The sequence below is a fragment of the Melanostigma gelatinosum genome (genome assembly GCF_949748355.1).
Source record: "Melanostigma gelatinosum genome assembly, chromosome: 3".
In the NCBI taxonomy this organism is placed as follows: domain Eukaryota; kingdom Metazoa; phylum Chordata; class Actinopteri; order Perciformes; family Zoarcidae; genus Melanostigma; species Melanostigma gelatinosum.
The window spans coordinates 15684305-15698652 of record NC_136636.1 but is presented as its reverse complement, the minus strand read 5'-3'; the positions used below and the strand labels follow the sequence as shown (position 1 = coordinate 15698652).

At 39.4% G+C, this 14348-nt stretch overlaps 2 protein-coding genes across 7 annotated transcripts in view; one reads left to right on the top strand and one right to left on the bottom strand.

Annotated features, from left to right (window-relative positions):
- The window catches only part of ca16b (carbonic anhydrase XVI b), an 88145-nt gene extending 82428 nt beyond the window's left edge, over window positions 1-5717 (top strand). The window contains exons 24-29 of the mRNA XM_079297154.1: window positions 199-275; window positions 475-603; window positions 820-966; window positions 1082-1224; window positions 1993-2128; window positions 2662-5717. Coding sequence (XP_079153280.1) covers window positions 199-275; window positions 475-603; window positions 820-966; window positions 1082-1224; window positions 1993-2128; window positions 2662-2808 — 779 coding nt within the window. The 3' untranslated portion in view covers window positions 2809-5717. The remainder of the gene's footprint in view (window positions 1-198; window positions 276-474; window positions 604-819; window positions 967-1081; window positions 1225-1992; window positions 2129-2661) is intronic.
- A 3288-nt stretch (window positions 5718-9005) lies between these two features.
- The window catches only part of cadpsb (Ca2+-dependent activator protein for secretion b), a gene marked incomplete at its 5' end in the record, with an annotated part of 56405 nt that continues 51062 nt past the window's right edge, over window positions 9006-14348 (bottom strand). For all 6 annotated transcript variants that reach the window (XM_079266318.1, XM_079266320.1, XM_079266321.1 and 3 more), the window contains 2 exons: window positions 9006-10334; window positions 10424-10528. In XM_079266318.1, the coding sequence (XP_079122444.1) occupies window positions 10158-10334; window positions 10424-10528 (282 nt within the window). In that variant the 3' untranslated portion in view covers window positions 9006-10157. The remainder of the gene's footprint in view (window positions 10335-10423; window positions 10529-14348) is intronic.

Here is a 14348-nt window from a genome sequence, read left to right as displayed (position 1 = left end):
AGAATCTATTTCCATAAGCCTATACGTTTATCTTTCTTTGGCTTCTCTGCGCCCTGGCAGGGAAAGGGACTTACTTGTTGCCATCGCAACAGCGAGGACTAGTAATGAATGTCTGCATTATCAGCCGGTGCGATACAATAGAGGCCCGGGTTTGTGATTTAAAGTGTTTTTTTTTTCTATCTCTCTGCCTCTTTTCAGCGGAGCGAGCAAGGGTCGGACTCACCACTCTGCCTGGAATGAAAGGAACAGATTACATTAATGCGTCCTATGTTATGGTACGGTGTGATAGTCCAGCTTCATCATCCTTGCTCACTTTTTTCTTTTTTATTGAAGAACTTTATTCTCAGGTCTTACAAATATTGATGAAAATTTCATCGAAAGCGATCAGTTAAAGTCTGCCAGCGTTTACAGTCATCCATCGGTGTGAAGGCTCTGAGCTTTAGAAATGCTAACGGCTCACATCTGTCACCTCAGGGTTACTTCAGGAGTAATGAGTTCATCGTTACCCAGCATCCTTTGCCCCACACCACCACAGACTTCTGGAGGATGATTTGGGACCATAACGCTCAGATTATTGTCATGTTGGCAGACAACCAGGGCCTGGTAAGTTACCCTGAAACATAACAATGGACTTGTGTTCTTTATTTTTTTTTGTTTTATTTGCCCATTAGATCTAGAATGACTAATTAAGGGCAAAACTGTGATGTAGTTTACAAACAGACGAAAAGCATGATGACTAAAGCAGTGGAACAAAGAATTAGCTGAAGAGTTGATGAACCTGCAACAGACTTTGTTTGACTCGTCTTTCTTTCTTTGCAGGCTGAGGATGAATTTGTCTACTGGCCGAGTCGGGAGGAGGCCATGAACTGCATCGCCTTCACTGTCACACTCATCAGTAAGGACAGACTGTGCCTCTCCAATGAGGAGCAGATCATCATCCACGACTTCATCCTCGAGGCCACACAGGTACCTGGAGCTCTCCTTCGTCTCATGGCCGTGCTTAGTCAGGCGTTCTCGGCCAATCCTGGTGTTTTTGATTGCAATGTCATGTGTGTATGAATGACACTCCGACTCTACACAGGACGACTACGTTCTGGAGGTGAGACATTTTCAGTGCCCTAAATGGCCCAACCCCGATGCTCCTCTCAGCAGCACCTTTGAGCTCATCAGTGTCATCAAGGAGGAGGCCATGACTCGAGATGGCCCCACCATCGTGCATGATGAGTAAGTTTGTGTTTATCTCGACGCTGGTATTGTTTTCACCTTGTGAGTCTAGGTGTTGTGGTCACAGTTGGTATGTTCTCATGGCTAGGTGGTGCAGTGTTTGCATTAGTAGGATGGCAAACAAGCCACTCAATGTGGAGTGCTCTCCATTGCACGAGGGTTGAGAGTCCTCTGGTGTATGCCAGCACTGACGATCTACAGGCATCTACCGAGATAAACAAAAGTACCAATCTGTCGTCTCTTAGAAACCAGGCTGTTCCCAGCTGAAGTCTTTCCTGCAGACGTCTGTGCCTTAAGCACATCAGCTGCTGTTGGTGAAAACGTCAGCTAATGGAATAGTCTCCGACACTGAAGGCCCCCTGATGATCAATCACACTTCAGCCCTCATTTACCTTGCGCTGCATCTCAAGTTGCCGCAGACTAAATAACAGGACACTCTGTCTCCCCACCTCCTTACACCAGATGCTAATGTGATGGGAAGCTAATTGCTAACAATCTGCGTGGAAGCGTCTGCTTACCTCGGACATTTTATCCTCTTCATATACTGTGGTGTATCTTATCGACAATTACTTGTTTGTTACAGAAAATATTATTTCTTCAGTTAGTTAATGATGATGGGAGCTAAACACTAAAACTACACACAAGAAAACAGAGTCAAACTGAGGATTCAGGAGGTGTGATGTAACATTGTTTCGGAACACCTGAACAGGAATAGCGTTTAGACGTACGGTTGGTTCCACAGAGCTGATTTTGAACATTTGCACACAGGTACGGAGCTGTGTCAGCAGGCATGCTCTGCGCTCTCACCACACTGTCCCAGCAGCTGGAGAACGAAGGGGTGGTCGACATCTATCAGGTGGCTAAGATGATCAATCTCATGAGGCCGGGAGTCTTCACTGATATCGTAAGTTCAAGTTCATCAGATGATAATATATCAATTTTGTGTTTAAAGCTTGCTCTGCTGCCCCCAAGTGGCCAAAAAATGGAATTAATGCTGACATGTTAGCAAACAAGCCCACCAGTTTTTCGTTTCATCAAGATTTGACTCAACTCTGGGGCATTAGCTGCGAAATGCTCCACTGTGTTCACCGGGCACTGGGTAACTTTCTCTTCTTCCATTCAGTGCCGGGTAGGTGGTAGTAGTTTTTCCGACGGTTGTCTAATGGAGGTCAGTGAGTTTGGTTCACACCAAACCATAAAGTAACGTGGATGTAAAACCAAAACAACGAGTTAAAAGAGACCCAAAGGTTCCAGAGAGGTGCAGAGTTGGGTTCATCACCACCAGTGGCGCCTTTCACATCCGTTATTTTAGTCAATGATTGCATCAACAATGTTGATTAACGCAGATTTGAAAGAAATGTCACAATCTGTCCGAGTTCTGTAACAGGATGTGATGTGTAACGTTAACCTGTGGTGTGTTTGTGTTCTTCTGCACAGGAACAGTACCAGTACCTTTACAAAGCCATGCTCAGCCTGGTCAGTAACAGGGAGTTTTGCCTGAGCCCCCTGCACATGGACACTAATGGGGTGGTGGTGTTTGCAGACGAGTCGGACCCCGCCGAGAGCATGGAGTCGCTCGTCTGAGGAAGTTCTCACAGGCACTTAATTTGTAAAAACCCGAGAACTTTTCCGAGGCCTTTTTTGCCAGACTATTGATTAAATGAATAACCTTATTACTTTTTATACTGATAAAAGTTTTTGATATTTATGTTTTTGTCCTTTATTTCTCGTTTTAAATGTTATCCTGCTGAGCGTTTGCACCCGTTTTAAGTTGACGTGAGGAAAAAGCAGCTCTGTCCAGTTTGCACTATACTATCAGTGTTGCTGCCTGTATCCAGTGAGTGAAGATGTTTCACAGTTAAATGTTGGCATCGCGACACAACCGAGATCTTTGGACCGCATTGAGACAAACCTGAAGCATGAAGACCAGGATAAGTTAAAGCGATCCACTAACAGTCATTTCTCAAAACAAAAAGCATCTCATTACAACGCAGCCCAGCATGCATTTTGTCACTTTGTCACCTCAATAAAACAGTTTTGAGGCTCCGCTCCACTTGGTTGAAGCTCTTTATCACATGCGAAGAGACTTCTACCTGCTTAATATTCATATATTGTCCAAATATTTCACTGCTGTCTTGTACGATGTACTTATTTTGTTAAAGTGTGTTACAACATCTAATGTGAACATGAATTTCTTTTTACAGGGATTCATATTGTTGCGTTGTTTTGTAATATATATCTCCTGAATAGCCAACCAATGTTTTTTTTTCATTTAGTGCGCTCGCCTTTTTGTCCGATAGCAGGGCGGAGGTTCATGTTTCATGAGATTGTCATGATGATTTCCAGCTTCTTAAACCTCAACTGTCAAAGCTCAACTGTTAACATGTGTAGTGGGTATCCGTAATGACACAGTACAATGTCTACATGAAGTATTCACCCTAAACAAACGTCCATGTTTTATAGTTTCACAACATGAAATCGCAGTGGATGAAGTTATGATTTATTTTTGTGTTGCCAATCAATAGAACATCCAGAAATCTATTTAAATTCATTACAAATAGAAAAAAAAACAAAGTTGATTGATATTCATTTTTTGTTAAGATCACATCGGTAGTATTTACAGTGACTCTATGTGGACGGCTTTGTACATCTTGACATATATGCAGTTCATCACATTTTCCTTTCAAACTCAGTTTAAGGACTGTGAGTGAACAGCAAAGTTTCATGTCCTGTCACTTGTTCTGGACCTAACTGAGGTCTTGGACTCAGACTAGATCTCTCCGTGACGACATTGGTTTTTAAAGACATTCCTTCGTAGCTGTGGCTTCACATTTGGGGTCATTGGTTTGATGAAGAATAAAATCTTGCACTTCTCTCACACAGAACCGGGGTTTCCTCCAAGATTACTTAACATTGTACTGCCTGTTGCAGAGAAGCGTCCTCGCCAGGCCTCATGAGGACGGTGTGTTTCTGCGGATGGGCCGTGTTTGCCGTGGGTCCTCTCTACGGTCTCACTTGTTGCCCTTCCTCTCAACACACTGAGATTTTGAGGCAGATTTTAAGAAGTGTGCCATCCTCCTTCAGTTTTTATAATCGTATTAGGGATATCCAGTGCCTTGGAAACGTTCTTATGTCCCTTCCCAGTTTAGTACTCTTCAGTAAACTCAGATTTGTTCGTTTTCATTTTGCGTTTTTTTGCTGGTAACTTCACTTTATAGTTGCTGCATCCAGGTATAGTTTACTTGTCACTTGATTTCACACAGCGGATCTCCATTCAACTTTGGTTTTTTTTATAAGTCTTACTTAGTTTGCAGCTTTTTCTTTTGATCAGTGTAGAAAAAAATCCTAAAATCCTAATTACATCCACTGTGACTCAAAGTTAGAAATAAATAAAACATCAAAAGATCAAAAGGAGGTGAATACTTTCTAATAGGCACTGTAGTTTATTGTTGGGGGGGGGGGGGGTGATGCGACGCTTTATTTGTAACCAAAGATGTGGTTCTAGTTTGCGACATGTAAGTGGTTTTGTCTTGAGATCTATTTAATCAACTGGAATTTAAAATCAAAATGTTGAACTCCTCCAGTGCAGATTACTGGTGTCAGAGGTGTGAACTGAACAAGAGTTCAGCACGTTTCTGTTCCTGCCTCAGGAACTCTCCTCACAGTAAAGAACCAGAGTACATGATTTTAGATTCAGACTGTAAAATATCTTTTATTTGGGCTGATATTCTGTCTCGGCACCATTTTGTGACTATTAATTACAAGCCCTTTTCAACCCCGAGCACCCCTTTCTCTTGATTGGTTCATGTGTATCCTTATATACTCCTTTGTACTCTCTGGTTAAAAAAATAATAATTCTGTGAACACCCACTTCTCTGACAAAGGGGAGTCTGCTAAATTCAGTGAAACCTCTCCAACATTTGGAGACAAAAGTCCAGATTGCTGATCACTTAGCTCTGCAACAGAAGAGTTTTTCTTTTGTATGGATTCCAACGTCCTTTCTGTTTGATATTTCTATGCTCGTGGAGTACTGTGGTTGCACATGATTGCTTGAAAAAACAATTATCTTCGACTGTAATGTAATCTTTGTGATCATAGAAGTTTATATTTTCATACAAAGGTTTGGTTTGTATAGTGGCCCTGTAAAAAGATTGTACTTTTTTGGAAATTTACTATCCAAATCCCCACAGTCACACCTGCCCCTCTGAGGTCCATGCTGATGTTTAAATCAGATATTTCCTGACATTTACTCAATTGTCCAGGGATCCAGTGTGTTAGCCTCAGTGCATATCTGCCAGGTTGGTAGTGAAGTCTATTTTGTAACTTAAATGAAAAATGAAATGGTTTTGTCCATCGTATCACATGTTTATATGATACTATCATAGCCATATATTTCTATGATGCTGTCATATACCATATTATAGTGTAATAGTGTTATTTAATAGGTCAATTGTATTGCTATTCATGAAATAAAGTTTGGGTTTGGGTGCACAGCATCCGTGTATTACATGGATCTACTGATAGGGGAGTTTTTACTTAAACTGATGAAAAGCAAAAATGTGACCTGTTCATCCCGTCCGTCACCAAACAACCGTCGTGGAAGAAGTATTAAAGTCTTGTGAAAATAGTCCTGAAAAGTCTTGCATCGCACATTTTAACTAAGGGGATGAAAGTACAGCATCAGCAACAAAATGCACTTAAATACTTTAAGTACTTTTGAAGAGTTTATACTGTTGGTGTGTGTAATCCAGGGGCTGAATTTAGACTTCAAAGGTGGTGGAGTGGGGGGTGATGATGGTTGGAACAAAAATATTTCATACAGCAAGAGGGATGAAATTGACCCGATAGGTGAAAAAGTGCAGAATAAAAGCAGACTTTTAAATACGTTTTCATCGGTAGAAATGTCACACGGACATCTTTTTAAAAGAAATGCACTTTCACTCGAGGTAATGTTGGCAAAGTTAAGGCAAGCATTGATTAAGAAAGTTTATACAAAAATAATGAAGGTGCTCCAGTAAAGCCACATGCGTAAACTGAAGAGTAAAAGGCCTTTTTATGTTATAAATAAGTGCAAAAATAAACTTTTATGAGTAGTATATATTTGGCAATGTATCAAAAAAGATGTTTGAACTCAACATTTCAAATATGTATCTCCTCTTTCAATATTACAAACGAAACACTCCAATCTCCACTATAAAATATACTATTGACACTTTTAAATGTGTTATACAGATTCATACACATTGGACTATGACATTTCATATTTTCATATGGCATTTTTTATGGTACTGTACTTTAATGTATTTTTTATGACATATTTTTGATTACATAAAATGCAATGCCATTTTCTTACGCACTACAGTAATTATTCGTGGAGCGGGGGTAGCAGGTGTATGAGGGTGTTCCAGACGCCTCTCTCCCCAGCAACGGAGAGAATATACAAAAATATATAAAAGACCATTTTTATGAAATATTAAAATATGAAATTATGACTTTTTAATTTCTATGACATACTATGTTTTTAATGATTTCATGATTTACATTAATATTTTATCATGTCATACTATAATATTAAATATGTTATGACATTCTACACTAATATTCTTTATGGCATACTATAAATTATTAGATTTCTTTATGTTTTAATTCATGATGCTATGCTGTGGTGTTTTTACGTTATTATATAATGTATACTTTTTATGTTAACTATTTTATGAAATGATTGTGATAATATTATTCTACAATAGTATGACATTTTCTGTTACATACACTAAAACCTTTTTTCAGGAATACTATACTATGGCCTTTTAATGACTATTTTTGACTTACTGTAGTATGACGTTTTTAAACATGATATACAAAGCATTGTAAATGGACATCCTATTCTGTGACATTTTGTCAACATGATATGCTGTGGCGTTTTTATGACTTTTTTCAACCTACTTGAAGGTGACTATTTTTTATCACTTTTTCAGACATTCTTTATCGTGACCTTTCATGAATTTGGGGGCTTACCGTGTTGCAGTGGCTATAGCAATGTCGCCTCACAGAACGATCGGACGAGGTTCGATCCCAGAGTGGCTCATTCTGTGAACATGCAGTTTGCATGTTCTCTTCATGTCAGGTTTTCTTTAGGTTCTCCTTCTTACTCCCACAGTCATAGAGACATTCAGCTTACTCAGCTCTAAAATGTAATGTGACTTTGCATGGTTGTCTGCCTCTATATCAGCCCTGCGATAGTCTATGACTTGTCCAGGGGGTACCGTGCCTTAGGATCAGCTCCAGTCCCCCCACTACCCTCACTGGGATAAGCAGTTATACGGATAAAGTATGAATTACTTTTTTAGACATATGATTACTTTTCTACATACTATACAATTACTTTTTTCAACATGATATACAAGGGCTTTTTAATGTCTTTTTTTGACATACTATGATATTGCCTTTTGTTCTTTTTTTTAAACATATTATATTCTTAACTTTTTCTGGCATGCTACAGACTTTTTCAAAAATGCTATACCGTCATGTTTTATGACTTTTTTCGACATACTATGCTTTTTTACGATTATATATACATAAGATATCATGACATGCAACAGTGTGAGATCTTTAATGACAGTTTTATGGTATACTTTCTCTATAATATTCAAATGGTTTATATATTTTGTTTACTTATTTATTTTTCTGATATCTTAATTGACATGCTATATTTTTTATGGCATAATATAATTTTGTATGACTGTTTTATGGCAAACTATACCCTGAGATTTCTTCAATATTTATTTTATTACATTTCTATTACTTTTTTACGACATAATACATTTTTTTACGTCAGACTATACGATGACATGGTTTATGACATTTTAAGACATACAATACTGTGACTTATTTGACATAATGCATTTTTTATACCATTATATGCACACTTTCATGAGTTTTTGTGACATATTATACTATGACATTGTAATTAGCCATTGTAGAAACTATTTAAATCACTGAGTAAACAGCCAATTCTGCAAACATGAGCAATCTTTAAGCAACACTAAATATATCAACAGAAATATGTATAATGTCAGAACAATAACTTACATTATCACACAGCAAGGGAAACGAGCGACAGACACTATCAACACACATTTGACATTTAACTGCGAGTAGCTTTGTTATGATAAACATTTTTCCAAAACTTTGCAATATGACACTAATTGTGAGTATCGTGTTTATTATCGCTAATTACGCTTTTCTTCGTCAAAATAATCTTTAATTTCTGCCAAGAATCATTCGGGTGAATTTGACCTTTGGGTAATTGTATATTTTCGCTCCAAACAGCGACGGACGCAGCGACCGTGTGTTTGTTTGTGCGGCCGCTCAGCCTCTGACTGACCTCATCACAAGAAACTCCAGTTCTTTCCGTTGTTTTCTTCCATCTACTCCTTTTAAACTTGTCCTCCATACCTCTTTAGCTAACAAGCAGTTCCATAAAGGACAGGGGCAGCTGCTCCTGCTGAGTTACAGAGACAATAAACGATTTCCCCCAAAAATAAAACTGAACAATCTTGAATAACAATTCAAGAATAGTATTCTCTATGGCTAACTAAGCAGCCAATTATTCAGTTTGTCACAGTGAACCTAAAAATATCATGTCTGTGTGTTCAAACTTGACAAAATTGGCTAAAAGAGGAAGCAGCCTGAGTAAATGTCCTGAGCTAGTTTCCACCACTGCCAAAGCAACACTTAGACGTACTGTTCAGCGTGTCTATCATTGTGTCTCAGGTGAACATGCAGCTGGTAAACATGACAGCAGATGCACATGTACAGTCATTTTTATTTAGAGGCAACAGCTCTTGCATATTACAACTGTTGGCTTTTCATAAGGCAAAAGCAAGAATGAATCCACCAGCTAATTCACACAGAAAACAGAAAGCGTTTAGGGAGGGTGGGAACCCACGGGCATGCAGCGATGGCTCAGAATGCAATGTACAGCATTTTATATTTATATATATATTTATATAATATATACAAAACAACAGTGAGACCCAAACAAATGCCAGACATCTCATTCTACACAATTACAGAACAAAGACAGACCAACTTCTTTTTTTTTTTTAATAAAAAAAGAATTATCTTTGCTCTTTTCTCTGTAAAAGTGCAACTCAATTAAAATAGAACCTGTTACGAGGCCTTTTAATGTTGAAATAAAAATAGAATCTCCCAAGTTATCAAAATGGACCTATGAGAATATTGCATCTCTAGAATACCAACTCGTTGAAGTCCATGAGTCCTGTTGAACCATGTCTAATTAGTAATTGAGATAAGATCACACAGCATTGACACATGATAGAAATGCAGGACTTACTGTTGATGTCAATAACAGTGAGTAGACAACAATGTATCTGTAACAGCCGTAAACAAATACAGAGGCTTATTTTCAGTTTGAAGCAGTTGGCATTCACTTAAAAACAGACAAGACAAAGAAAAGGGTCCACACACACACACACACACACACACTCATCACGACAATGTACCATTAATGAATGTAGAATACGACAAAGAAGCGCCATATAGGTTTGCATTGGACAGGGACACACCTATTAATCTCACTCAACATTGTCAAACAAATGGTTCTCCATATTGCTTAGTAACACATAGAAATGAATGAATCAAAGATAGGTGCTATCTTCATCATGACAGCTACACTGCCAATCGTGGATATTTTTTTTTACATTTTTATTTCGATTTCCCTCAGTATAAGTACTATTTTTATAGTTAATAGTCCCTTCATAGGCATTTCGAGCTGACAAAGAGGTCCTAGAGTGGCTATCTGAGTTGGTACATGCATCGGTAACCAGGCTAAAGTCAAAAGTGTGAAAGGGTGAAGGGGTGAAGGGGTGAAGGGGCGAGGGGGCGAGAGTAGGAGTGTCAGTGTACGGGCTCTAGTCGTCGTCTTCATCCTCCTCATCGCTGTCCTTCATGGAGATGCCCTGCATGCCTCCTTCCCTCACTGAAGCAGTGGCCTCCTCGATGGTCAGCCTGTTGCGCACCGTGTCGTACATCTTACTGTTCAGGGTGGAGTCTAGGACACCCTGCAGGCGAAAGTCCCGGTACTTTTTCTAAAGCAGGACAGAGATACATCAGCACAGCATGGACACAAGGGATTTTGGGTGATTCGCCAACCTGACGGCTGCTTTCAGCCTTATACCTTTGTAATCCTGATGAGGATTTTTAGCTGGTAGACGTGGAGCTGCTGTTCCATGCGTTCAGTGAGCCAGGTCCCCAGCAGGTTCATGGTGGCAGTGTACCATTGCTGAAACACATAAACACAACACTCTCCAGCAAAACACACACTCACACACATACTCAAGGAATCGTGACGTAAAACTAGCCTTTACGACAGACATAAAGAACTACGGCTAAACACATACAGTATGTGAGAATAACTTTCAAGCACCCTCTGCGTATTCAGGCATCACTTAAAACACAGCCTGCTAGCAGCTTTAACACATGTGAGGCTACATTTCATTTAGCCCATGTGAACAACATATACACCAGTTAGTTTAAAGGTTTAATGCCAAGTCTGACTTCACAAGACAGACATTCCAGCATTTCATGAGTCAGACTCTGCAATTAATGCAAGTTAACAGGCTGCATCAATGCAGGAATGAAGTCATGTTCAAAACAAACAGATCGGTAAGAATTACAAACGACAGTTAAGTGTGCTTGTTCCAACTGTTTCTTTTTATCATGCAACTCAATTTTAAGGAAAAATAACTGATTTATAGTATAATTTCCCTCTGCCTTAATCTAGTGATTTTAAAGCCCCTGAAAACTTGGTCACAAAAAATATATATTTAAATATAAATGACTGAATGAGCTCAGATCAAAAGTTTGGAAAATAAACATCCTTATGTATTTTTATGAAGATTTAATAAGTTGCCTCATTAGGACTGTGTTGGTGTTCTCACAGATCGAAATATCTTCTCAGAAACGTTTGGCGGAACATTGTGTATTAAAGTAATAGTTTGTTATTTTAGGAAATGCGCTTATTCACTTTCTTTGCCGAGATGAATACCACTCATGCCTGTAAGTTTAGTACAAAGCTACGGCCAGTGGCTAGTTTCCTGAGCTTAACAAATACACTGGAAAAAGGAGGAAACAACTGCTTCTCTCGCCTACCAAACACAACACCTGTTTGTATCATTTGTACAAACTCAAAGGAAGAAACTCCATGAAGTTATTGCTCTGCCCCCGACCTCTAGAATGTTGAATTCTCTTTTTTACTCTTCGGTTTTTGTACAAATTAAAGAAACAAGTTATAACGTTTTATTGGTGAACTTTAGAGGTGCTGTGCAGATTTTGTTGCCATTGGACAGCGTCAGGCTGCTGCAGTCAGCTGTTTCAGCCAGTCATCCAGTCTGTAAAGCTGAGCTAACTGTCACCTGCTCAAAGCCTCATATTGAGCAGACAGACAGGACAGCGGTATATATCAATACAAGTATTTCCCAAAAGGCCAAACTATTTCTTTCTCGCTCACAGTAAGAAGCTGAGAAAACGTGTTTTCAGGGCCTTTACATACACTGAACACAGGTCTATCGATACTATTCACTGAGGTATTTAATTAAACATGAAAATTGGCCCGATTACAATTTGACCATAAAGAAAAAATGTATTGAATGAAATGATACTAAAGTAAAGTTTCTTGAACTTGTCCCTTACTGTTAAAGTAATGTTGTCAACACACACACAGGCACACCATGAGTGTGACATCCACACACAAACTGTATAGATAGAACTCTGAAGATGCATTTTACTCAGAGCTCTGATACTATTGCTACTTGAAGGAAATGATAAAACCGAGGGAAGTCATGAAGCATTGACAGAGTGTTCTGACTGTAATAACTGTAATTACCCTTTCAAAATGTTAAAAAGACATGTTGTCAATATTTTGTAAACTCCGCATGGCCCATCGATTATTAAAGGAGATTACTTTGCTTTTATCCATAATTTATTCAAGTAGAAACGCCGAGCTGCATTTAAATACCCTACACTGAAGATAGAAAACTACTACTGTATGGGGAATTGAAATTATAGTTTTGACACGAGTTCATCAGCAAAAGAAAAATAGAATGAGAGTGAGCAAATGGTTAGCAGGCAGGGAGCAGCGGTGCTATTTTCTTGTACCTTTTCTCTACATTACTTTGGGTGGCTGTTTCCCAGACTGTCTAAAGTTTGAAGTTACAAGAGAACAGCACCCATGTTTAATAGAAACAGTTGTCACACCTCCAATTTCAAGATAAAGAAGTCAACTTTAAACATGTGAGGAGGCAGGAACGCAGAAAAAAGGTTTCTTCGGCCCGAATTAGAAGTGGGAGGTTTTCATTTGTGTGGTTGTTGAGGTTTAGTTTTGAGTCGAGGTTTCTTTCGATGAAGTTTAGGTGAATGGTTGAAAGGTTTGAACTTGAGGCCAGATATGCAGATGCCTGTCCACTTCACAGTCGAGTTGAGCGTGCAGTGCATGCAGACCTCGCAGGTGGGTGGGTGGCAGAGTACGTGCTAAGGAAGACTGCTCTATGTGCAAATGAGGCAGAACTCTGAGGAGGAGGGTCATGCTAGAAGATGTACACAGGAAGATTATTTGACTCTAAAATCATGCCAACCAACATAATGTGATAAAACAACGCAATGCAACACTAGAGATAAGTGCCACTTTTTAAATAGAGGAGGCAGCAGGAATGGTGTTAATCAGAAAAGAGGAGATAAAAAGAATTGAAATGAATCAGTGAAAGAAAGAGAGATAAAGTAGAGCCTATGCAACATCAAAGAACTGATTTTCACATGCATGCAAATGGGTGGATGGAAATGCTTTCAAATGAAAGAGAAAAACATAGACATCCTTGAACTGAAGCATAGTTTAAAATGCTAAAACGGAAACATTCACAGCTCAAGAATTCTCTTCGAAGAATTTGACATGACAGCGGTGAGTAGGATTTCGGTGCACTTTGGGGCCACACAGAGGACACGAGGGGGAAAACGCCACACAAGAAAAACTGACACACAGACGGAGACAGGGGAGCTAGTGTGGACCTCAAAGACGAAAGCAGACCCACTTCACAACAGCGTCACTCCTCACTCCGAAACAAACAGAAAAAAAAGTGTATTTATCTGGCACAAGACTCCTGCTTCTACTGCCAAACACAAAACAATACACAACCAAAGGGAGACTTCTGAGTATCTCTCAGACATAAAAACTGCACGTCACTGCCTCACAGAACTGAGAATCTGTCAAACACATAAAGCCGTCACACACCTGTAGAGACACAGGTCTGTACAAATAGTTTCTGAATGACATGAAACACCCACATCACGGCATTATGTGTCGTTTGAATCACACATGGAGGAGACATTACTGTCAATGTATCCTGTTAGGATTATGTTTTTGAAAGACAGTGCTCTCTTCACCCTCTAACACACTGGTTCCCAACCTTTTACGGCCATCTCATGCTTGCTCATAAACCCTCATATCACAGGATGTGTATTCCTATTAGCTGTGAGCTGTTGCACCAGGAGGAGCACTACATTCTCCCAGAGCTTGAATGTGGTAATATTAGGTATGTTTTGCTTGAAAAATCGAATTTTCCCACAATGATTGTTTATAAAACGTGTTGCAAATACATTTTCTGTCAATCAACAAATCAATTCATCAGCTCTGAAGATAGATCCTTGAGAAAAATGACACCTTCCCTGTGAGTCGTTCCTCATTAACTACAGGCAGGAACGATGGACGAACTGGAGGAAATGTGTTTGTCGTGGAGGAGGAGGATTTTTGTTGATGTTGTTATTAATTATGAGCCTTTGCTATTTATGTGTGTAACAGCCTTGACCCCCCCAGGCTGGGAACCACTGCTCTAACAGACCAAGGGTATACGACATGTCAGCCTCGGAGTTTGACATCATGATGTCACCCTGGCCCATCCAGCAGTGCAGCATTTTGTGGAGCTGTGGACTGAGACCAAGAGGGCTGAGTGTCATTTACTGGGGCTGACATGCTTCAAGTGGAAAGTATCTGAAAGCAATAGTGAGCTAAAAAAATACAAGTTGGTGTGTTGGTATGCGATCACTATCGGATA